Genomic DNA, 25347 nt, shown 5'->3' on the forward strand with positions numbered 1-25347 from the left:
CTCATGTTCCTCCAACGTAGATCCAAACACTATCAGGTCGTCCAGGTACACCAATACCTCCAGCAGGTTCATGTCCCCCGCTGTCCGCTCCATGAGCCGCTGGAAGGTGGCTGGGGCCCCCGAGATGCCTTGGGGCATTCGTTCGAACTGGAAAAACCCCAGGGGGCAGATAAAGGCCGTCTTCTCTTTATCACTCACTCATCGGAATCTGGTAATACCCAATCCGCAAATCCAATACACTGAACCACTCTGCACCACGCAGACAGGCCAAGGCATCTTCCACCCTCGGGACCGTATATTGGTCGGGAACAGTGCGGCGATTCATGGTCCTATAGTCCACGCACATGCCTACCTTCCCATTTTTCTTCCTTGCCACCACTATGGGGGACGCATAGGGGCTTCGGGACTCCGCAATAATCCCTGCGTCTTTCAACTGCCGCCAAGTGCTGCCGCACATCTTCCACATCTGCCGGGGCCAACCGCCGCGACCTCTCCCTAAAAGGGGTGTCATTTGTTACCCGAATGGTGTGCCGAGTGCTCTTGGAACACCCTACATCAAACTCGTCCTGAGAAAAGACACCCCCTAACTTCAGCATCTTCTCCACCAGCCTGCTCTTATACGCCGCGGTACAGGGGAATCTTCAAAATTAAAGGCCTCCTCGGTCAGCCGCCCCCCGTTTCCCAATAGTTTCCCTCCAGTGGGCTTCACGGGGGCGCTGGACAGCACCGTCACCGGGAACAAGTGCGCGAGGGGCATCCCGCGCTTCAAGGTGATCTCCCTCTCCGTTATGTTCCTTACCATCACCCCCATCCGCCGTGCCTGTACAGCTGAGGGCCTCTGCAATTCTGGTCTCACCAGCGCCCCAGCCGGGAACCGGGACTCCCTTTCCAGGTCGTCGGGGGCGTCTACTAGCAGGGCCTCTCCCGGCGGTAATCCAGGGAATCTGGGGGTCCCCATCACTAATGCCGCCTCCCCTGGCCGTATCACCTTAGGCCTCGCCTGAGTGCACCACACCGTCCCTCGTTTGCACTCAGGATCCAGCCCCTGGGGGTCACTCACTCCTTCGTACACCGCTCGGAACACGGGGTGGACCGAGAGGGTCTCCAGAAAGTTCTCCCTCCCCCCGGGGGGGGGGTAAGGTAACCTGCGACCCGGTGTCAAGGATGGCTTTCGCAAAGATTCCCTCTATCCGTAGGGACACGCTGGAACAGGGTCCCACCAGTCCATCAGGAATTTGGGCTTGTTCTTTCCGGGGTTCCATAGCGGTTTTCTGGGAACGTGTTCCTCCCGAGACTCCAGTCCGTTCCCTCACTGAGCCTCTCCTAAGTTCCCCGACACCTCTCCCTTCTTGGTGGCCCGGGGGCCCTCCCCCCTCGGCGCATCTCGTCTCTCACAATCCTTCCGCAAGTGGCCAGCTTCCCCACAGCGGTAGCACGCCCCCGGCCACTCACATTCCCGGCGGAAATGCCCCTCTCTCCCACAGTTATAGCAGCCACTACTCGCCGCCTCTCTCCTCCCGATACGGGCCCCTGGGGACCCCTTGGATTTCTCTGGTCTCACCCCGGCTGCCACCTCCTGAACCGCTGAAGACCGTCCCTGAGGGTCCGAGCCCCCTGGTCGGCCCAAAGCACACTTCTCGGCCCGTACCTCTCGGATCAGCTGTCCGAATGATGGAGGGGAGCTCCGCTTAAATGACTGCCGTATACTCCAAGCCACCCTGTCATCCTCCCGGGAACCGCTACATATCTGGCTCATCCTTAACCCCGCCACTTCGTCCTCCCTCACTACCCCTCGTCGCAGCAACCCCGTAAGCTTTCCCTCCAGCCTGAAAGCATAGTCTGAGAGCTTTTCCCCGCTTCTCTGCCCCATCCGTTGAAACTCTGCTAAATGCCGCCAGACTGCCACCCTGACAGTCCAAACACTTCCTCCAAAGCGTCCAAACACTCCGATAGGGAAGCCAAGGGGCGTGCCGCTCTCAGATCGCGGACCACCCGGGCCGCCCCGCCCCTTAAGCTTTCCACCAATCGCTGTCTCTTTTCCTCATCCGAAACTGGCCACACCTCTAACAATTGGGATGTATCTTCAACCCAGGAATCATAGTCATCCTCCCCTTCCGGGGTGGACCTGGCTCCCGAGAAAATTCTCAGCTTCGGGCGGGGCCCCTCAACCCTTCTCGCCAGGGAGGTAATGGCAGCCGTTAACTCGGCAGTCTCATCCCGCCCATGGGGGCCGGGCCTGGCCAAACCTTCCCACTCCACACCTCCACCCCTGGCTACTGGCCACCTCCCTTGGGGCCTCATCTAGCTCCTCCTCCTCCTCCGGCACCTCCTCACTTGCGTCCTCGGGGAGAGTGTGGAGACCCCACGGCCCCGCCTCCCTCTGGACGTGGACTGTCGCTGGTAGTTCCAACGTCATGACGTCGGCACTCGTCCGCACCAACATCCAGCTGGCCTCCAGTTCTTTCCCACCCCTTCTAGCTACAAGTTCTACCTGCCCAATACATTTAATCAAACTCAACCCTCGCATCAGTACCTCTGCCGGAATGCGATAATCGACCCCGTTTACCACACACGCGTGATTCACCGGTACCTCCTCCAATTCACACCTCCTTACAATCTTATCTCGATCCATCTTCACACCACTTACCGCAACAAGTACAACTTTCCCGAAAAGAAGTTCAAATCCAGGACGGTAGCCCCCACTTGTAACGTTCCGTTATATTGGCTCGTGTATGTCTCGGGGAAATCCCGCCCAGCACCTGCTTCAACACTCCCCTCAGGGTAAGTCGCCGCCCGAATCAATCACAAACATCAATCATCAGCCAGCCCACCCAGTAAATTTTAACAAATACACTTTATAGATATTACTAATTCCATGACATTAATATGCATTTGATACAGAGAGGAAAGTAATGGAAAAAAAAAGGCGCCAACACTTATCAAAGTCCAAGTTCTTCGCGCGCTACGTTGGAGCTCAATTCGACGTCAGACGACCACCCGAATTCCGTCGACTCACGGCTCGGGACCACCCTGAGTGATCGACCGGAGCCTCCCCACATGTCCGCGGTCTTCCTCGTCTCTCCTCCGACTCCCCGCCAAAACTCAGTCCACAGTCATATCATACAGCATGGTATCCGAAAACAAAACGATACACAACTACCCATTGGCTAATAGAACCCTGTTATCTCATTTTAAAGTAAAACAAACTGTTAGCGCAAACTCTCTGCAGCGTTAAAACACAACAAAGCCGCATTCCCCAGATTAACATAACAAAATCGCCATTTTAAATGTAACAAAAGAAAGACCCCTTACACAAGGATAGTTGAACTTTTCCCAGAATCGGAGGTAACTTCACAGAGTAGCAATAAGGGTCTGTAACCTGTTGATTTTTTACATTGCCTGATGTGTAGTGGGAGATGGCTTTGCCTAATGTCTCTGCACTCTTGTGTTTTCCACAGGATCTGGATGACTGTCTAATCCGGCAAACTAACACCCATTTCCAGTATGGCTATGAGTATCTGGGCAACTCTGGACGCCTGGTGATCACTCCACTGACGGACAGGTGGGGCCCACATCTCCCCTCCCCTCTCTGCCTTACCGGCAGTGGGACTTGACTCAGTGCTGTTAGTGCCTGAACTGACACAACATCAGAGTGGCAATCGGTGGGACAGTAAATGCGGATGTAAAGCAGGGAGCCCTGTTAACCACAGCACTGCTAAGGAAATGCAGGAACATAATTACTGGAACTATTCAGTTCACCTTGTCTGTCAATCCAAGCATGACCAGCACTCAGTTCACATTGTATTCTTATGTCTGTTACTAAAGGCAAATTATCAGACAGCTGGTCTTTACACTATAATGCGATCCTACCACTAAACATGTTACCCTCTCCTCAACCACTCTCTGCCCTCCATAGGGGCAAGTCCTCCCTTACCACCATTCAGGACTCACAACAGTCCTTCCAGGTAAGGCGACACTTCACCTGTGAGTCTGAAGGGATTATCTACCATATCCAGTACTCTCAGTGCAGCCTCAACATTAATGAGACCAGACACAGAATTGGGGGGAGCCCTTTGTTGAGCACCTTTGCCCTTCCTGCGATGAAAGACAGGATCTCCTGGTGGCAATGCATTTAAATTTGACTTCCAGTCCTATTCTGTCGTGTCCATCCATGGCCTCCTGTACTTCCACAATGAGACCAAACTTGGCTTGGAGGAGCAACACCTCATAGTCTGTCTGGATAGCCTCCAACCAGATGACCATAAGATATAGGAGCAGAAGTAGACCATTCAGCCCATCGAGTCTGCTCCACCATTCAATCATGGGCTGATCCAATTCTTCCAGTTATCCCCACTCCCCTACTTTCACCCCATACCCTTTGATGTCCTGGCTAATCAAGAACCTATCTATCTCTGCCTTAAATACACCCAATGACTTCGCCTCCACAGCCGCTCGTGGCAACAAATTCCACAGATTTACCACCCTCTGACTAAAGTAATTTCTCTGCATCTCAGTTCTAAACGGACGTCTTCAATCCTGAAGTCATGCCCTCTTGTCCTAGAATCCCCTAACATGCCATGAACATCTGTATCGCCAACTTCCAGTAATTTATCCTCACTCTCCCCTTTTCTCTTTTTCTATTCCCCATTCTAGTTCTCTTCTCATCCCTTTTCTTCTCAGCCCCCTCTGATTCCAGTCCTCCTTCCCTTTCTCCCATGGTCCAGTGTCCTCTCGTATTAGATTCCTTCTTCTTCAGCTCTTTATCTCTTCCTGCATGCAGGCATTGTCATTTAAGGTATACTGTCATTAAAGGCATAGACACCTCAGAGAATCTCCCCCTCATCAACCCGCCCTTTCTTCTCTTTCCAGGTGCTATATGACACTGACAACTGCTCTCCACCTGCATCGAGGAGGTTCCCCCAAGGGTCCGGCTGGAACAGGGAAGACTGAAACAGTGAAAGATCTAGGGAAAGCACTGGGAATGTATGTGATTGTGGTCAACTGCTCCGAAGGCCTTGACTACAAATCCATGGGCCGAATGTATTCTGGACTGGCACAGGTGAAAGAGGAAACCAATCTTGTCATTGTCATCAGAAGTTGGGAATTTCAAGGATCACCTTTATTTGTCAGATGTATATCAAAACATCCAAGCATGCAGTGAATTGCACTGTTTGCCTCAAAGGTGTGCTGGGAGCAGCTCACAAATGTCACCATGCTTCTGAAAGCAACATAACATGCCCAAAATTTAGTAACCCCTAACCTGTTCTTGTACAATATATCTTTGGAAGGTGGGAGAAATCTGAAACACCAAGAGGAAACCCATGCAGTCACAGGGAGAACGTACAAATTCCTTACGTTGCAAATTGAACCCGAGTCTCTGCTGTTGTAATTGTATTACGCTAACTGCTATGCTGCCTTACTGAACGGCCGTAGTGTGGAAACCACCTGCATCAGAGGGGCAGTGCTGAAAGAGAGCTCGGCATATTGGGAACGGGCAGGTGCAGTCCTACGGTAATGTCAGAGGAACAGGGGGAGGAGGAACTGTGTTGTTGAACATGGAGACTGCCAAAAGCTTCTGTTGTTGCTGTTGTTGTTGGTGATGCTTGTGCTGTTGTGTTGAACGTGATGGGCATGCTATATTGGCACTGGAATGTGTGGTGACACTTGTGGCTGGCCCCAGCACACCCCTAAATTACATTGGTTGTTAATGCAAACAACATATTTCATTGTGATATACGTGTGATAAGTACATGGATCTAATCTGATCTGATATTGAAAAACTGTCATCTGTGGGAGCTCCTTATGTTGCCATGTTATGATAATAACTTCAACACTACTTGTGGCTAGAAAGTGCTTTGGGATGTCCTGAGGGAGGAGAGAATGTAGAAGTAGGGCCTTGCATTTATGTCAGCAGAAGGTGGTGAATATACCTGCAGTAATCATGAAATACTCTGTCTCTTGTTGTGGGTCATTAATGTGCTGATGCGACAGTATTGAATGTTTGTGTGTACAGACTGGAGCCTGGGGTTGTTTTGATGAATTTAATCGCATCAACATTGAGGTGCTGTCAGTAGTGGCTCAGCAGATCCTTTCCATCCTGTCCGCCCTGTCCGCTGGGCTAAACCGCTTCGTCTTTGAAGGGCGTGAGATCAACCTGATCTGCTCGTGCGGCATCTTCATAACCATGAACCCAGGTAAGGCTGTTGGGACTGTGGACTGGGAGAGGCAGCTTGGAATGTTCCCCATCCGAGGCAGAACTCTCCCATCTCAGCCGATCTAGGCAATATCTACAGGGTAGGCTGCTCAGGTTTGGGGACAGCGGAATAATTGAATCGTGGCTGAAGGATGGTTGTAGCTGGGAACTGAATGTCCATGGTTACATGTTGTATTGAAGGGTTAAGAAGGTAGGCAGAGGGGGTGGCATGGATCTGTTGGTAAAGAATGGTTTCAAATCAGTAGAAAGATGTAATGTAGGATCAGAAGATGTTGAATCCTTGTGGGTTGAGTTAAGAAACTGCAAGAGTAAAAGGACCCCGATAGCAGTTATATCCAGGCTTCCCAACTGTAGCTGAGGTGTGGACCACAGATTACAACAGGAAATAGAAAAGGTATCTCAAAAGGGCAATGTATTGATAGTCATGGGAGATTTTAACATGCAGGTTGATTAGGAAAATCAGGTTGGAAATGGATCTCAAGAGAGTGAGTTTGTTGAATGCCCATGAGATGGCTTTTTAGAGCAGTTTGTCGCTGAGCTTACTGGGGGACCAGCTATACTGGATTGGTGTTATGTAATGAACCGGAGGTGATTAGGGAGCTTAAGGTAAAAGAGCCCTTAGGAGGCAGTGATCACAGTATGATTGAGTTCAACTTGAAAATTGATAGGGAGAAAGTGAAGTCTAACATAGCAGCATTTCAGTCAAGAAAAGGAAATTACAACAGTATGAGAGGAGTTGGCCAAAGTAAATTGGGAGCAGGTGCTGGCAGGGATGACAGCAGAGCAGCAATGGTGTGAGTTTCTGGGAAAAATGAGGATGGCGCAGGATAGATTTATTCCAAAAATGAAAAAAATACTCAAATGCCAAAATAGCAAAATTGCGGCTGACAAGGGAAGTCAAAGTTAATGTAAAAGCAAAAGAGAGGGCATATAACAAAGCAAGAATTAGTGGGAAGACAGAGGATTGGGAAACTTTTAAAACCCTCCAGAGAGCAACTAAAAGAATCATTAGGAGGGAAAAGGTGAAACATGAAAGCAAGCTAGCAAACAATATCAAAGTGGATAGCAAAAGCTCTTTCAAGTATGTAAAAAATAAGAGAGATGAGAGTGGATATGGAACCACTAAAAATGAGCCCAGAGAAGTAATAACAGGGGTCAAGGAGATGGCAGATATTTTGCATCAGTCTTCACTGTGGAAGACACTAGCAGTGTTCTAGATGTTGAAGGAGGTGAGGGAAGAGAAGTGAGTACAGTTACTATTACAAGGAAGAAGGTGCTCAAAAAGCTGAAGGACCTAAGGGTACATAAGTCATCCGGACCAGATGAACCGCACCCTAGGATTCTGAAAGAGATAGCGATAGAGATTGTGGAGGCATTAGTAATGATCTTTCAAAAATCATTGGACTCTGGCATGGTGCCAGAGGACTGGAAATTGCAAATCTCACTCCACTCTTTAAGAAAGGAGGAAGGCAGCAGAAAGGAAATTATAGACCTGTTAGCCTGACCCCAGTGGTTGGGAAGATGTTGGAGTCAATTGTTAAGGATGAGGTTATGGAGTACTTGGTAACACAGGACAAGATCGGACAAAGTCTGCATGGTTCCCTTAAGGGAAAATCTTGCCTGATGAACCTGTTGGAATTCTTTGAGGAGATTACATGTAAGATAGATAAAGGGGTTGTAGTGGATGGTGTATATTTGGACTTCCAGAAGGCCTTTGACAAAGTGCCACACAGAAGGCTGCTTACCAAGTTAAGAGCACATGATGTTACAGGAAAGTTACTGGCATGGTTAGAGTATTGGCTGATTGCTAGGAGGCAGCGAGTGGGAATAAAAGGATCCTTTTCTGGTTGGCTGCTAGTAACTAGTGGTGTTCCACAGGGGTCGCTGTTGGGACCCCTTCTTTTTATGCTGTATATCAATAATTTAGATGACGGAATAGGTGGCAGTCTATTTTCTAAATGGGGAGAAAATCCAAAAATCTGAGGTGCAGAGGGACTTGGGAGTCCTTGTGCAGAACACCCTAAAGGTTAACTTGCAGGTAGAGCTCAGTGGTGAGGAAGGCAAGTGTCATGTTCATTCATTTCAAGAGGTCTAGAATTCAAGTGCAGGAATGAGATGCTGAGGCTTTATAAGGCACTGGTGAGACCTCACCTTGAGTTTTATGAACAGTTTTGGGCTCCTCATCTAAAAAAAGATGTGCTGGCATTGGAGAAGGTTCACGAGGATGATTCTAGGAATGAAAGGGTTATCATATGAGGAATGTTTGGTAGCTCTGGATCTGTACTTGTTGGAATTTAAAAGGATGGGGGGAGGATCTCATTGAAATGTTTTGAATGTTTTGAAAGGCTTAGACAGAGCAGATGTGGAAAGGATGTTTCCCATGGTGGGAGAGTGCAGGACAAGAGGGCACAGCCTCAGGCTAGAGGGGTGTCCATTTAAATCAGAGATGGGGGAAAATTTCTTTAGCCAGAGCATGGTGAATTTGTAGAATTTATTACCACAGGCAGCTGTGGAGGCCAGGTTGTTGGGTATATTTAAGTCAAAGCTTGATAGGTTCTTGATTGGACATGGCATCAAATGTTATGGGGAGAAGGCTAGGGAGTGGGGCTGAGGAGGGGAAAAAAGGATCAGCTATGATTGAATTGTGGAGCAGACTCGATGGGTCAAGTGGCCTAATTCTACTCTTCTGTCTTCTGGTCTTATGGAATCTAAAACATGTCCTCACAATATTAATATTACAACATCAATTAGCCTGAGAGTGTTCAGAGAAAATTTACAAGGATGTTTCCGGGGCTTAAGGACCTGAGTTGGAGGGAAAGACTTTATTTGCTGGAGTGTAGGAGAATAAGGGACGATTTGATAGAGCTATACAAAATTATGAATCGTATAGATAGGTACAGTGCTGCTAGCAAGTTTGTGAACCCTGTAGAATTTATTTTTGCATAAATATGAACTAAAATGTGATCAGATCTTCACATGTCCTAAAACTAGCTAAAGAGAACCCAATTAAGTTAATAACACAAAGAACATTATACTTGATCATTTATTTATTGAGAAATGTTATTCAATATTACATGTATTTGTTGGAAAAAGTACGTGAACCTTTGCTTTCAGTAACTGGTGTGACCCCCTTGTACGGCAATAACTTCAACCAAACATTTCTGGTTGATCTGTTCTGCACATCGGCTTGGAGGAATTTTAGGCCATTCCTCCTCACTAAACTGCTTCAACTCTGGGCTTCCTTGCATGGTCTGTTTGTTTCAGGTCCTTCCACAACATTTCTATAGGATTAAGGTCAGGACTTTGACTTGGCCATTCCAAAACACAAATTTTCTTCTTTTCAAACCATTCTGTTGTTGATTTACTCTTGTCTGCTCGGATCATTGACTTGTTGCATTATCCAACTTCTGTAAAGCTTCAGGTGATGGACTGCTACCCTGATATTTTCTTGTAAAATGTCTTGATACAATTTTGAATTCATTGTTCTCTCAATGATTGCAAGCTGTCCAGGCCTTGAGGCAGCAAAGCAGCCCCAAACCATGATGTTCTTTCCACCATGCTTCATAGTAGAATGAGGTTTTGGTGTTGGTGTGCAGTGCCCTTTTTCCTCCAAACATAGCAATATGCATTTCTACAAGAAAGTTCAATTTTTGTCTCATCTATCCATGGAACATTTTCGCAGAGATGTTGTAGAACACCCAGGTGATCTTTTGCAAACTTGAGACTTTCAACGAAGTGTTTTTTTTGGAGAACAGTGGCTTCCTCCATGGTGTTCTTCCATGAACACCATTCTTGTTCAGTGTTTTTCTTATAGTGGACACATGAACAGAGACTTTAGAAAGTTCTAGAGTATTCTGTATGTCTATTGCTGTCACCCTTGGGTTCTTTTTCACCACCTTCAGTATTGCACGTTGTGTTCTTGGTGTGATCTTTGCAGGATGCTCACTCCTTGGGAGAGTAGCAACAGTACTGAATTTCCTCCATTCGTAGAACAACTTCTCTTACTGATGAAAATTCAGGTCTTTATAAATGCTTTTGTCACCTTTTTCAGCTTCATGCTTCTCTGCAATTCTTCTTCTAAGATCCTCTGAAAGTTGTTTTTATCGAGGCATGGTGTACATAAGCAGATCTTTCTCGGGAAGAGCAGGCTCTGTCAGTAACCTGGCTTTGTGTGTCTTTGTTATAAGGCAGGGCACCTGTACAACCCACACCTCCAATCTCTTCTCATTGATCGGAACACCTGACTCCAAATAACTTCCGTACAAGGCATTACCCCAGAGATTCACATACTTTTTCCAACAAATACATGTAATATTGGATCACTTTTCTCAATAAATAAATGATCAAGTATAATATTTTTGTGTTATTTCTTTAATTGGGTTCTCTTTATCTAGTTTTAGGATTTATGTGAAGATCTGATCACATTGTAGGTCATATTTATGCAGAAATAGAGAAAATTCTACAGGTTCACAAACTTTCTCGCACCACTGTAAATGTAAACAGGCTTTTTGCACTGAGATTGGGTGAGAATAGAATTAGCTTTTGACTGAAAGATGAAACATTTAAGGGAGGACTTTTTCACTCTAAGAGTCGTATGAATGTGGAATGAGCTGCTAGTGGAAGTGGTAGATGTGGGTTTAATTACAGTATTTATTATCATATTATCATTATTATTTATTGTTATTTAGCGATACAGCATAGTAACTGGCCTTCCCAGCCCAACGAGCCCACACCCTCCAGTTCCACCCATGCGATCAATGAACTTACTAACCTGTATGTCTTTGGAATATGGAAGGGAAGTGCAGCACCCGGAAGAAATCTCCATGGTCATACTTAAGGGATGTTCAGATCAGAACATGGATAGGAAGGGTATAGAGTGTTTTGGCTTGGGTGTGGGTAGACGGGACTAGGCAGGAATCACGTTGGCTTGGACCAGATGGGCTGAAGTACCTGTTTCTGTCCTGTAGTGTTCTATGACTCTGTGGAGGCTGGGTTTCAAACAGGAGCTTCAAGACCCTGTCAGGGCTTTGCACTGTAGAGAACTAAGGCAGGTGAATTGAGCTGAAGAGCCGATCAACCGCAGTCTTAATGTGCAGCAGAGTGGGATGGAGAGGCTCAGAGATCTATGCATGTCCCTACCAGTGCAGGCACGGAGAGTCAGGAGGAAATAAGTAAAACACTGTTGTTATTTATTACAGGGTACGCTGGCCGCACAGAACTGCCAGATAACCTGAAGTCAATGTTCAGACCTATCTCCATGGTGGTCCCTGACTCAACATTGATTGCAGAGATCATCTTGTTTGCAGAGGGGTTCAACAACTGCAAGGTACATTTCCTTCATGCACATTTGGCTAGCTACCTCCTTCATGTGCATTCCTTCTCCCATACCTCTTGTACATGCATTCAGCTGGCGTCCCTTCACCGATAAAATACAGAATCTTATGAGTTCCTTTCTTTCCACTTCCCTCCTCAGGGTATGTAGAATGTGAGTTGTTTTTGCTTCTGGGAGCCAGCATATAGCTGAGGGATGTGGCCTTTCCTAGGGGTCAACATGATCCTGTTTAGCAAAATACTGCTGAGGATGGATACCCGTAATGGAACTGAAAATGCTGGAAACGTTGAGCAGGTCACTCAGCATCTGTGAAGCAAGAAACAGATGCTGACATTGTTCTTGCCCCACTGCAGAATGTCCTATGAGTGAAATGGCACCAGTACTGCAAGCTGCAAGGGGCATTGGTATTTTCCAATGGTCAGTGCTATGTATAGTGAAGCACCTGGGAGCTCCTGACCACCAATCATCAAAATGGAATTGAAATTGGCAGTGAGAAGTGTAGACAGAGCCCTTGGAGGGGTAGCTAGTTCCTGTGATGTGCAGAGCTGTGTCCACAGCTCTCTGCAAGTCTGTACCAGTGGTCAGATAATTTTAGTTAAATGATGTGAGTCCTGATGAGAAGATGGACTCTGTTCGGACTTCTTTGATTTGCAATTTACAGATGTCACCTGGCTGTCCGACCAAAGAAAGAAATTGATGAGAATTGCCCCCCTTGTAACTGGACATTACTGCCTTCTGTTTGGGTTTTATGAGAATGATTCCAGGAATGAAAGCAGTGTATATTGACTGGCTGTATCACAGCCTGGTATGGAAACACCAATGCCCTTGAATGGAAAATGTTTACGGCTCAGTCTGCCATGGGTAAAGCCATTGAGCACATCTACGTGGATCGTTGTCACAGGAAAGCAGCATCCATTGACAGGGATCCCCACCACCCACTACATCCTCTCTTCTCACTGCTCCAGGCATCAGGCTCTTCAGCCAAAGGGGATAACTTCACTCAACTTCTCTTCTCTCATCATTGAATTGTTTCCACAACCAATGCACTCACTTTCAAGGACTCTTCTTATGTTCTAGATATTTATTACTCATTTGTTATTATTATTTTCATATTTTCTCAGCTCAAGCTGGTAAAACCTGAGGTATGAGCATAGCCAAGCATACTCGTTTCTCAATGTCTAGGAACTTTCAGGATATTCTAATGGTGTTTAGTATTGTGGCTTTCTGAAGATTTACATAGATATTGCTGTGTAGCCCTAGTTGTTTAATGCTATTGTGTAGTGACTTTGGGATAGTACCTGTGATAGACATTACTAACCAAGACAATGCATATCTTGTTCCAAAGTCTCTCAATTTCCTCTTCTAATTCAGTATATTGCTGATGTTTTTCACTTCTTGATTTCTGTGAGTTATGTGTGTTTAGAACGGTTATATCTATTAAATAAGTTGTACTTGTTTGTTTATCCAATATTATTATATCTGGACAGTTTTTATGGATTGTCCTGTCTGTAACAACTGATCAGTCATAATATAATTTGTGGTATTCTGATTCTGAAACTGGATCATGCTTGTATTTATTGTAATGTATAACTTCTTTTATGAGTCTGTATTTTAAAACAAGATTTTGATGAATGATGCTTGCTACTTTATTATCATTATTATTTCTTTGCCTTTATAGTTTGTTGCCTTCTGCACTCTGGTTGAACACCCAAGTAGGGTGGTCTTCCGTTGATTTTATTATGGGTATTATGCTATAGATTTATTGAGTATGCTCACAAGGAAATGAATCTCAGGGTTGTATATGGTGACATATATGAGCTTTGATAATAAATTTACTTTTAACTTTGAGATCAGCGTTGTACCCTCTATACTAATCAACAAGCAACAAAACATGGGCCTCTGTACCTCCCTCTGCAACAAGGGAGATCCTTGACTTCCTCACTGGGAGACCACAGTCAGTGCATCTCCTTCTCACTGATAATCAACTCAAACACATGCTTTAAACATTTTACGGGCAAATTCTTGCCCCCTCCCCACCCCCCCCGCCATCAGATTTCTGAATGGTCTGTGAACGCAGCTTCACTATTTTGGCCTCTTTTTGCACTATTTATTTATTTATTTATTTATTTATATAATCCTTATTGTAACTTATATTATTTTTTTTAAAGTATTGCACTGTACTGTTGCCTGAAAACAACAAATTTCACAACATACAGTACTGTGCAAAAGTCTGAGGCGCATGTATAAAGACTTTTGCTCAGTACCGCATTTGTCAACGTGGAGCAGAAAGCGAGTTTGTAAATCTGACGGGAGCAAAGGATGTTGGGAACGGAGAAGGTGGAGTGTTATGGTAGGGGTGTGGATAGGTGGCAGGGAGGGACGGCCAGGGGCATGGGGTGGTGCGGGTGCAGACACACCCAGCCCTGAGACACCAGCCAAGGTCATTAGGTTCCAAACAATTGTTTTATTGATTGCTACAGAATGTCTCTCTGGTGCTTCCTGCTCTTGCCCCTCTCCCTTCCCCCTTTCCCAACCATGATTCCCCTCTCCTTGCCCCTTTCCCATTCAGTCCACAAAAGAGACCCATATCATTATCAAGTTTATCATCAATTACATAACTATGTCATGAAATTTGTTTTTTTTTTGCGGCGGTGTCGGCAGTACAGTGCAATACATAAAATAACTAGAGTACTGTGCAAAAGTTTGAGGCACCCTAGGTATAGGTACAGGCTGAATAATTGTGCACAGTTCTGTATGTCACCCTAGGTATAGATACAGGCTGAATAATTGTGCACAGTTCTGTATGTCACCCTAGGTATAGGTAATTGCTGAATAATTGTGCACAGTTCTGTATGTCACCCTAGGTATAGGTAATTGCTGAATAATTGTGCACAGTTCTGTATGTCACCCTAGGTATAGGTACAGGCTGAATAATTGTGCACAGTTCTGTATGTCACCCTAGGTATAGGTACAGGCTGAATAATTGTGCACAGTTCTGTGTGTCACTCTAGGTATAGGTACAGGCTGAATAATTGTGCACAGTTCTGTATGTCACCCTAGGTATAGGTAATTGCTGAATAATTGTGCACAGTTCTGTATGTCACCCTAGGTATAGGTAATTGCTGAATAATTGTGCACAGTTCTGTATGTCACCCTAGGTATAGGTACAGGCTGAATAATTGTGCACAGTTCTGTATGTCACCCTAGGTATAGGTACATGCTGAATAATTGTGCACCCTAGGTATAGGTACATGCTGAATAATTGTGCACAGTTCTGTATGTCACCCTAGGTATAGGTACAGGCTGAATAATTGTGCACAGTTCTGTATGTCACTCTAGGTATAGGTACATGCTGAATAATTGTGCACAGTTCTGTATGTCACCCTAGGTATAGGTACAGGCTGAATAATTGTGCACAGTTCTGTATGTCACCCTAGGTATAGGTACAGGCTGAATAATTGTGCGCAGTTCTGTATGTCACCCTAGGTATAGGTAATTGCTGAATAATTGTGCACAGTTCTGTATGTCACTCTAGGTATAGGTACATGCTGAATAATTGTGCACAGTTCTGTATGTCACCCTAGGTATAGGTACAGGCTGAATAATTGTGCACAGTTCTGTATGTCACCCTAGGTATAGGTACAGGCTGAATAATTGTGCGCAGTGCTGTATGTCACCCTAGGTATAGCTACATGCTGGATAATTGTGCGCAGTTCTGTATGTCACCCTAGGTAAGGTACATGCTGAATAATCGTGCACAGTTCTGTATGTCACCCTAGGTATAGATACAGGCTGAATAATTGTGCACAGTTCTGTATGTCACCCTAGGTATAGGTAATTGCTGAATAATTGTGCGCAGTTCTGTATGTCACCCTAGGTATAGCTACATGCTGGATAATCGTGCACAGTTCTGTATGTCAGTGAGAACAAACCGGATTCTGATTCCGAACCTCTTGTCCATCCAAAGTCACACACTCTCCAACGTGGTCTTTACATTTTCAGGAAGGAAATCAGGAGATTCTGCAGGTCACAAAATGCTGGAGGAACTCAGCAGGTCAGGCAGCATCGATGAAGAGGAATAATGAATTGACATTTTGGGCTGAGCCCTGATGAAGGGTCTTGGCCCAGAATGTCGACTATTTACTCCTCTCCATAGATGATGCCTGGCCTGCTGACTTCCCCCTGCATTTTGAGTGTGCTCAGGAAGGAAGCTTTGAGGCAGTAGTGTCCCCACACTTCCTTACTCACCAAGACCACCCCCTGAACATTTTGTAGCTGGCACAGATGGGGTATTGAATACTTATGGTATTTTGTGTGGCTCCAATCAATGGAGCTCCTTCACTGTTGTTGGAGCATGAGAGTGAGAGCATTCCATCTCCCCCCGAGTCTCACCTCGCAAATGTGACTAATTCCTGCTAAAGGCTGCTTTCTGCTTTCTGTGCACCATCAGGCCCTGGCCAAGAAAGTCTACACCCTCTACTCATTGGCTGTGCAGCAGCTCTCCAAGCAAGATCACTATGACTTCGGCCTCCGAGCCCTCACGTCCCTGCTTCGTTATGCTGGCAAGAAACGGCGCGACAAGCCCCAGCTCTCTGATGAGGAGGTGAGAACTGAGCCTTGGCTCCACTAGTTTGTCCTCCTTGTGGTCTGTAGAAGGAGCTGGTGTGTGTGCATTTGTGTGCGTCTGTCTCTGTGTGTGTGTGTGCGCGCGCAAATGCACGCTAAATAGAGTAGATGTGAAGAGTATGTTATCTATACAGGAGAAGTCTAGGATCAGAGGGCACAGCATCAGATTCAGTGGATATCTCTTTAGAACAGAGATTATGAGAAATTTCTTTAGCCGGAACACGATGAATGCTGTGGAGGCCAAGTCATTTGGTATGTTTAAAATAAAGTTTGATAGGTCCTTGATTAGTAAGAGTGTCAAGGATTATAGGGAGAAGGCAGGAGAATAGGATTAAGAGGGATAATAAATCATGATGGAATGGCAGAGTGACGTAATTCTGCTCCTATGTCTTACGGCCTTATGGTCTCTCTCTCTCCCTCTCCTCCTTTCCTCCCTCTCCTCCACTCTCCCCCACTCTCCTCCTCTCTCCCCCACTCTCCTCCTCTCTCCCCCGTCTCTCCCCTCTCTCCCCCTCTCTCTCCCCTCTCTCCCCCTCTCCCCCCCTCTCCCCCCCTCTCTCCCCCCTCTCTCCCCCTCTCTCCCCCCCTCTCTCCCCCCTCTCTCCCCCCTCTCTCCCCCCTCTCTCCCCCCTCTCTCCCCCCCTCTCTCCCCCCCTCTCTCCCCCCCTCTCCCCCCCTCTCTCTCCCCCCCTCTCTCCCCCCCTCTCCCCCCCTCTCTCTCCCCCTCTCTCTCCCCCTCCTCTCCCTCTCTCTCCCCCTCTCTCCCCCCCTCTCTCCCCCCTCTCTCCCTCTCCCCCTCTCCCTCCCCCTCTCTCCCCCTCTCTCCCCCTCTCTCCCCCTCTCTCCCCCTCTCTCCCCCTCTCTCCCCCTCTCTCCCCCTCTCTCCCTCTCTCTCCCCTCTCTCTCCCCTCTCTCCCCCTCTTTTACCCCTCTCTCTTCTCCCCCTCCCTCCCCCTCCCCCTCCCCTCTCCCCTCTCTCCCTCTCCCTCTCTCTCCCCCTCTCTCTCCCCCTCTCTCTCCCCCCTCTCTCTCCCCCTCTCTCTCCCCCTCTCTCTCCCCCCCTCATCCATCTCCCTCTCCCCCTCTACCTCTTCCCCCTCTCTCCCCCCTCTCCCCCCCTCTCCCCCCTCTCCCCCCCTCTCCCCCCCTCTCCCCCCCCTCTCCCCCCCTCTCCCCCCCTCTCCCCCCCCTCTCCCCCCCTCTCCCCCCCCCCTCCCCCCCTCTCCCCCCCTCTCCCCCCCTCTCCCCCCCTCCCCCCCTCTCCCCCCCTCTCCCCCCCTCCCCCCTCTCCCCCCTCTCCCCCTCTCTCCCCCTCCCCCCTCCTCCCTCCCCCTCTCCCCCCTCCCCCTCTCCCCCCCTCCCCCTCTCCCCCCTCCCCCTCTCCCCCCCTCCCCCTCTCCCCCTCCCCCTCTCCCCCCTCCCCCTCCCCCCCCTCCCCTCTCCCCCCTCTCTCCCCTCTCTCCCCTCTCTCTCCCTCTCTCTCCCCTCTCCTCCCCCCCTCCTCTCCCCCCTCTCTCCCCCCTCTCTCCCCCCTCTCTCCCCCCTCTCCCCCTCTCCCCCCCTCTCCCCCTCTCCCCCCCTCTCCCCCTCTCTCCCCCCTCTCTCCCCCTCTCTCCCCCCTCTCTCCCCCCTCTCTCCCCCCATCTCTCCCCCCTCTCTCCCCCCTCTCTCCTCCTTTCTCTCCCCCCTCTCTCCCCCCTCTCTCCCCCCCTCTCTCCCCCCCTCTCTCCCCCCCTCTCTCCCCCCCTCTCTCCCCCCCTCTCTCCCCCCCTCTCCCCCCTCTCTCTCCCCCCTCTCTCTCCCCCCTCTCTCCCCCCTCTCTCTCCCCCCTCTCTCCCCCCTCTCTCTCCCCCTCTCTCTCCTCTCTCCTCTCCCCCACTCTCTGTCTCTCCCCCACTCCACGTGTGTCTGCTCGTCTGTGCATGCGTGTGTATTTGAGTTTGTGTGTTCACTCGTGTGTTGAGGGTAGCGTGAGAGTTATGACAGTTTGAAGGGCTTGATACAGAGAAAGAGCTGTCACTAATGGGGACGAACTAAGGGACATCAATTCGAGATCAGTTTCAATAAATTCAGAAGAATCATCCTTTACCTAGCAGGGAGAATGTGGAGCGCCCTCGCTCAGGGAACGTAGAATTAGAACTGTACAGCACAGAAACAGGCCCTTCCGCCCATAACATTATGCCAAACTAACTACATTAGTAAATAAATGTTGAACCAATCTAATATTTTTTGCCTACACTATGTCTATATTGATTACTGTATTATGTTATCATAAACAAGGGAAAATCAGCAAATGATGGAAATTCAACAACACACAAATTGCTGGATGATCTTAGCAGGCCAGGCAGCATCTATGGAAAAGATTACAGTCGACGTTTTGTATTATAGTTGTCCCATGTACTGAGATACAGTGAAAAGCTAGTCTAAGTCAGATCATTACACAGTGCATTGAGGTAGTACAGGGTAAAAGAATAACTACATGCAGAATAAATAGTTACTGTTACAAAGAGAATGCAGTGCAGGCAGTTAATAAGGTGCAAGTTTATAATGAGGTGGATTGTGAAGTCAATAGCCCATTCTGTCAATTCTTTGCACATTCATGTTCCTATATAAGAGTCTCTTGAAAGTCACTATCATACCTGCTTCCACCAGCACCCCTAGTAGCTCATTCCAGCCACCCACTGCTCAGTTGTCCTGAACAACTTCTTTGAATTTACGTCCTCTCAGCTTAAATGAATGCTCTCTGATATCAGATATTTAAAAAGGATAAGCAAAGATTAGACCCAGAAAGGGGAGAAATAGATGTGAGCTAGGGGCTGTTGAAGACTGGTGTGGGGTAGAAGCACTGGCATAGGGCAAAGAGTCAGACTGTCGTATTCCAATCCTTTGGAATGATGTGTAGTTGGACACAATTCCAGGGTCCATGGCAGGGCTGATCTGGTTTATCTTGTGACTGAATGTTTTGTGTTTGGACAGATCCTCCTGATGTCCATGAAGGACATGAATATGGCCAAGCTCACCTCCGTCGACCTACCGCTGTTTTCTGGCGTTATCCATGACCTGTTCCCAGGGGTGGAAACTCCAGTCCTGGATTATGGAAAGGTAGGCCTATCAGACCCACGATTTGACAGGAGATTCTGCAGATGCTGAAAATCCAGAATAACACACACAAAATGCTGGAGGAGCTCAGCAAGTCAGGCAGCATCTGTGGAAGGGGAAATTAGCAGTCGACGTTTTCAGCCAAAGTCATTTGTAGAACATAAAACTCAGTGGCTCTCCAGGCCCCTAATATTGCAGACAGGAAGCATTTGCTTTTCCAAGGCCTGTCCCAGCACTTGTCTCAGTAGTAAAGATCTAAAACATGTTCCTGCCTTGCCCAAGCTGTTTCTCCCACTGCATGATGAAGAATGTGGGCCCTCACACCTGCCTGGGCAGCCCATTGCCAAGTTGGCTTGAAATAAGGGAATGTGTGCTGCTCATGTTTGAAGTGAACAGATACATATGTGATCACTTCAAGACAGATATGTCCTTGGGCAGCTGTAATTACTGGCGGCAGCAGGCCTATGATTAGGCTTAGTCTCATGATACCTCAGGATTCAGCGGTTGGCATTGTATAGCTAAATCCCTTTCTAAGCCCAAGGCAAGGAAAAATATTGTTGGCTACTCCCATCATCCCACCCTTTTCAATGAGTGAGGCGGGGTGGTGGGATTTCTAAGGAAACTGAGGCACGGACTGATTTCTCTCTGCTTTGTGTGTCAGCTGAAGGAAGCCATTGAGGTAGAGCTCGTGGAGTCAGGCTACAAGGTCACAGAGTTCTCCGTGTCAAAGGTGATCCAACTGCACGAGACTCAGAGCTCCCGGCACTCTGTCATGATTGTGGGCAAAACCGGCAGTGGCAAGACAGTGGTGTGGCGCACGCTGCAGGGGGCACTGTCAGCTCTCCATCGGAATGGAGAGCCTTACAATCTGGTCAAGGTGAGGATCTGGCTAAGGCACAAATAGAGCATAGTACAGGCCCTTCAGCCCACAATCTTGTGCTGACCTTTTAACCTGCTCCAAGATCAATCTACCCTCTCCCTCCTACATAGCCCCCCATTTTTCTTTTATCCATGTGCCAATCTAAGAATCTTGTAAATGTCCCTAATATATCTGCCTTTACCACTGCACCTCACAACGCATTCCATCACTTTGTGTTAAAAAACAGTCTACATTGGACAACCCCTCCCCCCATACTTTCCCCCAAATTACCTCAAAATTACCATGGACAGCATGGTAGTGTAGTGGTTAGTGCAGTGCTTACTGCACCAGTGATTGGAAGATTGCCTTTGATTCCTACTGCTGTCAGTAAGGAGTCTGTACATTCTCCAGGGCTGAACGAGTTTCCCCCAGGTGCTCCAATTTCCTCCCACATTCCAAAGGTGTACATGTTAAGGTTAGTAAGTTGTGGGCAGGCTATGTTGACGCTGGAAGCAGGCTGCCCCAGCACATCCTCAGACTGTGTTGGTCATTGATTGAAAACAATGCATTTCACTGTATGTTTCAATGTACATGGGATGGATTAGGCTAACCTTTAAGTCTTAATCCACAGTTGTTTCCACTGGGTTGGAGTGTAAAAAGAGGGAGAGGTGAAGGGGTGAATGAAAGAATGGGAAAATAGAGAAAGAGAAAGGGGAGGGATAGAGGAGGGTTATCAAGGTGGGAAGGAAGAGTCTGAAAGATTAGTGAACAAAGACTGACCTACTAACAATATGGGACTGGAACACATTCTCAAATGATTGTTGAGTACATGAGAGAGGTGATTTGGGAATCAGAATCAGCTTTATTATCACTGACATTTGTCATGAAATGTGCTGTTTTGCAGCAGCAGTACAGTGCAATACATAAAATATACAAGTTACAATAAAAATATACATAAGTAATTCAAAAAGAGAGAAAAAATAATGAGGTAGTTCATGGTCTGTTCAGAAATCTGATGGTAGAGGGAAGAAGCTGTTTGGAAAGGAGGAACAAGGGAAGGGAAGACGTGGCATGGTGCAGGAAACTCTGTGCCTTGTGTGGACAGAAATATTGCCATAGACCCAATGGACCAATTGACCAGTCAGGTAACATTACCTTAATATTTGTCCACTGCAGATACTAGCCCTCTCCAAGCTGTCTTCCTGTCTGTTTGATAGCTGCTCCTTTTTTGATTTGATCTCTGACCATGTGATTTGTGGGCAGGACTATCCCCTGAACCCAAAGGCAGTGTCACTGGGAGAGCTGTACGGCGAGTATGACCTGTCAACGAACGAGTGGACGGATGGAGTGCTCTCCAGCCTCATGAGGGTTGCCTGTGCAGGTGAGTCCACACAGTTACAAACGGCACCATCTCCAGCAGTTTTAAAAAACGAATGGGGCCTGTCAGGACTTGTCTGCAGAGCAGGACATAGTAGTGTGAGTTGGAGGCAGTTCCTTGTAGACTTTACATGCTAGTTTTTAAAAAATGACCAAGGCCTGTCGGGACTTGCCTGCAGACAGGAGATTGCTTTGTTTGTAACTTAGCAAGGGCCAATAAAAAGAAGTGAGGTTTAAGTGGAGAAGCATGTGTTGGACTGGCCAGGGTTAGAGTGGGAAGTTTTGGCTCAACAGGCTTTGATGAGAATAGGTGGAAGCTAAGGGTGCTGAGTCATTTGGTATCATTTATATAATTGAAGAACTTAAGTTTAAGAAGTTAGTTCCAAAGGTATAACAAATGTACGCAGGATGACTTTCAAATCTCTTACTAGCTCTTCCTTCAGTTAGTCCTGATGAAGGGTCTCGGCCTGAAACGTCGACTGTACCTCTTCCTAGAGATGCTGCCTGGCCTGCTGCGTTCACCAGCAACTTTGATGTGTGTTGCGAGGATCGTATTTAAAGCCATGCAATACTCCTCCTGTAACATGTGTGATTGCAGGGTACCTAATGGTCTCCCTGATGACTATGTTTGTCGAAATACATCCAACTTTACCTCTCGACTGACTAGGTGAAGGATCTGGAGCTGGAGCTGGGTGTACTCAGGACCATCCTGCAGGCTGAAAACCTCACAGATGAAACTTCTATTGAGGTGGTCACACTCAGAATCCAAGCTTCTGATAATGCACCATCAGGAGAAGTGAGGGGAGTAAGCAGTCAGTGCAGGATTCCCTTGTGGCCATTCCCCTCAGCAACAAGTATACCCCTGTGGATAATACTGGCAGGTGATAACCTATCAGGCCATAGCAGCCACAGTCAAACTTGTGGTACTGAGGTCAGCAGGGAATGGTAAAGTCAAGCAGAGCAATAGTGATACGAGACTCGTCCATTAGGGGGATGGACGGGAGATCCTGTGGCTGTGAAAGAGAAGCCAGGATGGTGTGTTGCTTTCCACATTCTAGGGTCCAGGATGTCTCAGAGTGGTTGTAGAATATTCTCAAGAGGAAGAGTGGGCACCAACATCAAAAGTAGAAAAAGGGAAGAGGTCCTGTGCAGTGCATATAGAGAGTTAGAAAAGAGGCTGAAGAGCAGGACCTCCAAGGAAATAATCTCCAGATTACTTCCAGTACCACATGCCAATCAGGGCAGGAATAAGATGATTATACAGATGAATGAGCAGCTGAGGAATTGGTGTGGAGGGCATGATTCTTGGATCATTGGAACCTCTTCTAGGGCAGAAGTGACCTGTACAGGAGGGATGTGTTGCACAGGAGGGGAGCCAATATCCTGGCCAGGTGTTTCACTAGTGTTTCTCAGGAGGATTTAAACTGGTTTGACGGGGGATGGGAACCAGAGCACCAGCTCAGGAAGTGGAGGGATGGAGAGGAAGATAGATGTCAGGGCCAGTAAAAGCAGGCAGGAGCAAAGTAATAGATACAATGGGACGGATAGTTTGTAGTGTGTGCATTTTAATGTTAGGAGTATTATGGGTAAAGGTGATGAACTTCGAACATGGATCAGTGCACGGACTGTGATGTTGTGGACTTGGGTGAGAGAAGAACAGGAATGGGTGCTTATTGTCCCAGGGTTTTGATGTTTTAGAAAAGGTAGCGAGTTGCAGTGCTGATCAGGGACAATATCACAGCTGCACTCAGAGGGGACATAACAGAGATCATCAACTGAGTCTATATGGGTAGAACTCAAAAATGAGAAGAGTGCAATCACTCTGATGGGATGTACTACAGAACCCCAATAGCAATTGGGACATTGAGGAACTGATTAAGGAAAGATGTAAAAACAATAGGGTTGTTGTCATGGGGGACTTGAACTTCTCTAATATAAATTGGGACTTTCTGAGTGCAAAAGGTTTAGATGGGGCAGAATTTTAGGTGCATCCAGGAGGGTTTCTTAAGTCAATATGTAGGTCGTAGTCCAATAACAGGGGTCTGTACTGGACCTAGTGCTGGGTAATGAGCCTGGCCAGGTGACTAACCAGTTGGTAAACAGTTAGGCAACAGTAACTACAACTCCTTAAGTTTTATGATGCCTAGAGATAAGGGTAAGTATAGACCTCGTGGGAGAATATTGAACTGGAGCAGGGCAAATTACGAGAGCATTAGGCTGGAACTAGGGAAAGTTAATTGGGAACGGCTATTTTTGGGCAGGTCCACATCCGACATGTGGAGGGTATTTAAAGACCAACTGTACAGAGTACAAGGCGGGTACAGGTATGTTCCAGTCAGAAGGAAGGACAATGATAGCAAGGTAATAGATCCTTCGATGTTTAGAAAGGTGACGAATTTAGTCCAAATTAAAAAGAAAAGTATGTAAAGTTTAAGAAACTAGAATCAAACAGAGCCTTTGGGGATTATAAAGAAGCCAGAAAAGTACTGAAGAAGAGAATTAGGAAAGCTAGGAGCTCCATGTAAAGTCCTTGGCAAGTAAGATTAAAGAGAATCCCAAGGCATTCTATATATACATCAAGAGCAAAGGATAACCAGAGAAAGGTTAGGACCACTTAAAGCTAATTGAGTGGGGAACATGATTGGATGAGGAGGATGTGAGTGAGGTCCTTAATGAGTACTTTACATCAGTATTTACCAAGGAGAAGAATGTGGAAGATAGAGAGATCACTGCTGAGTGTATTGATATCCTAGGGCATTTTGAGGTAAGGGAGGAGGTAGTGTTGGTTCTCTTAAAGAGCATTAAGGTGGGTACATCCCCAGCACCTAATGGAATACACCCCAGATTATATGGACCCTGAGAGAGGCAAGAGCAGAAACTACTGGGGCCTTGACCAATATCTTCATGTCCTCTCTACCCGAAACACCCGATGATTCCAGGAACATCACTGAAGATGTGTCCAGAAGCATCAATAGATGTATGTACACAGCTTACACCCTGAGTTAATCAGTGACAACCGGGAAAGACTGGGTGACAACCACGAAAAGAGTGGTGACGACTGGAGAGTCAGTGACAGCCCGGAGAGACGGCAACCAGGGCAGAACGGGCTGGCAACCCAATCTGCATCCTCTGAGAGGAGGACCCCCACAAAAGCCACAAAGAATCTAAGGAAAAGATACCCCCAGGGGTGCCCGAGAGGGGGGGAGGATGAGCACCCCAGTCAGATGGACACAACGACATCAGACCCAGGCAATGAACAAACGACGATGAGGAAGCAGTGTGCATGTGGCAAAATCTGCAAGAACGATCGCGGCTTGAAGATCCACCAAGCGAGGATGAAGTGTTTGACGGGAGCAGGAGCAGCACAACGCGCAGGTGTCCAACCTGGCGAGACGAAGGAGGGGCCAGGCCCGGAGTCACCCCATAGTGCCCGGAACCTCCAAGTGTTGCAAACTAATCCCTCGAGCATGAAGTCTAACAGGAGGCGGATCAAGTGGCCTGCAGCTAACATGACTTCACTATGGAAGCAGTTTGATGAAGATGTTAACCAAATTCTGGAGGCAACGGCGAAGGGAGGGGTTGATAGGAAGCCGCAAGCCATGACAACAATTATTGTCAGTATCGCAGCTGAATGGTTCGGAGAAGAGGAGAAGGAAGGCTCCAAAACATCTTACTCGAAGAACCAAAGAGCATTGAGGATCCACAACATCAGGCAGGAGATAAAAGCGCTGAAGTCCCAATACAAGGAGGCAGGAGAAGAGGAGCGCATTGGCTTGGCCCAGCTGATGTGCATACTACGAAAGAAGATCAGGGTCCTCCGCCGGGCAGAGTGGCATCGGA

The 25347-nt window shown here is 47.4% G+C and overlaps 1 protein-coding gene across 1 annotated transcript in view; it reads left to right on the plus strand.

Annotated features, from left to right (window-relative positions):
* The window catches only part of dnah2 (dynein, axonemal, heavy chain 2), a 609335-nt gene that overhangs the window by 311606 nt on the left and 272382 nt on the right, over positions 1–25347 (plus strand). Inside the window, exons 36-43 of the mRNA XM_072258532.1 lie at positions 3459–3562; positions 4870–5059; positions 6014–6194; positions 11413–11540; positions 15997–16149; positions 19149–19274; positions 19933–20148; positions 21394–21511. Of these exons, the coding sequence (XP_072114633.1) occupies positions 3459–3562; positions 4870–5059; positions 6014–6194; positions 11413–11540; positions 15997–16149; positions 19149–19274; positions 19933–20148; positions 21394–21511 (1216 nt within the window). The remainder of the gene's footprint in view (positions 1–3458; positions 3563–4869; positions 5060–6013; positions 6195–11412; positions 11541–15996; positions 16150–19148; positions 19275–19932; positions 20149–21393; positions 21512–25347) is intronic.

Source organism: Mobula birostris, chromosome 5, assembly GCF_030028105.1.
Source record: "Mobula birostris isolate sMobBir1 chromosome 5, sMobBir1.hap1, whole genome shotgun sequence".
NCBI classification, from domain to species: domain Eukaryota; kingdom Metazoa; phylum Chordata; class Chondrichthyes; order Myliobatiformes; family Myliobatidae; genus Mobula; species Mobula birostris.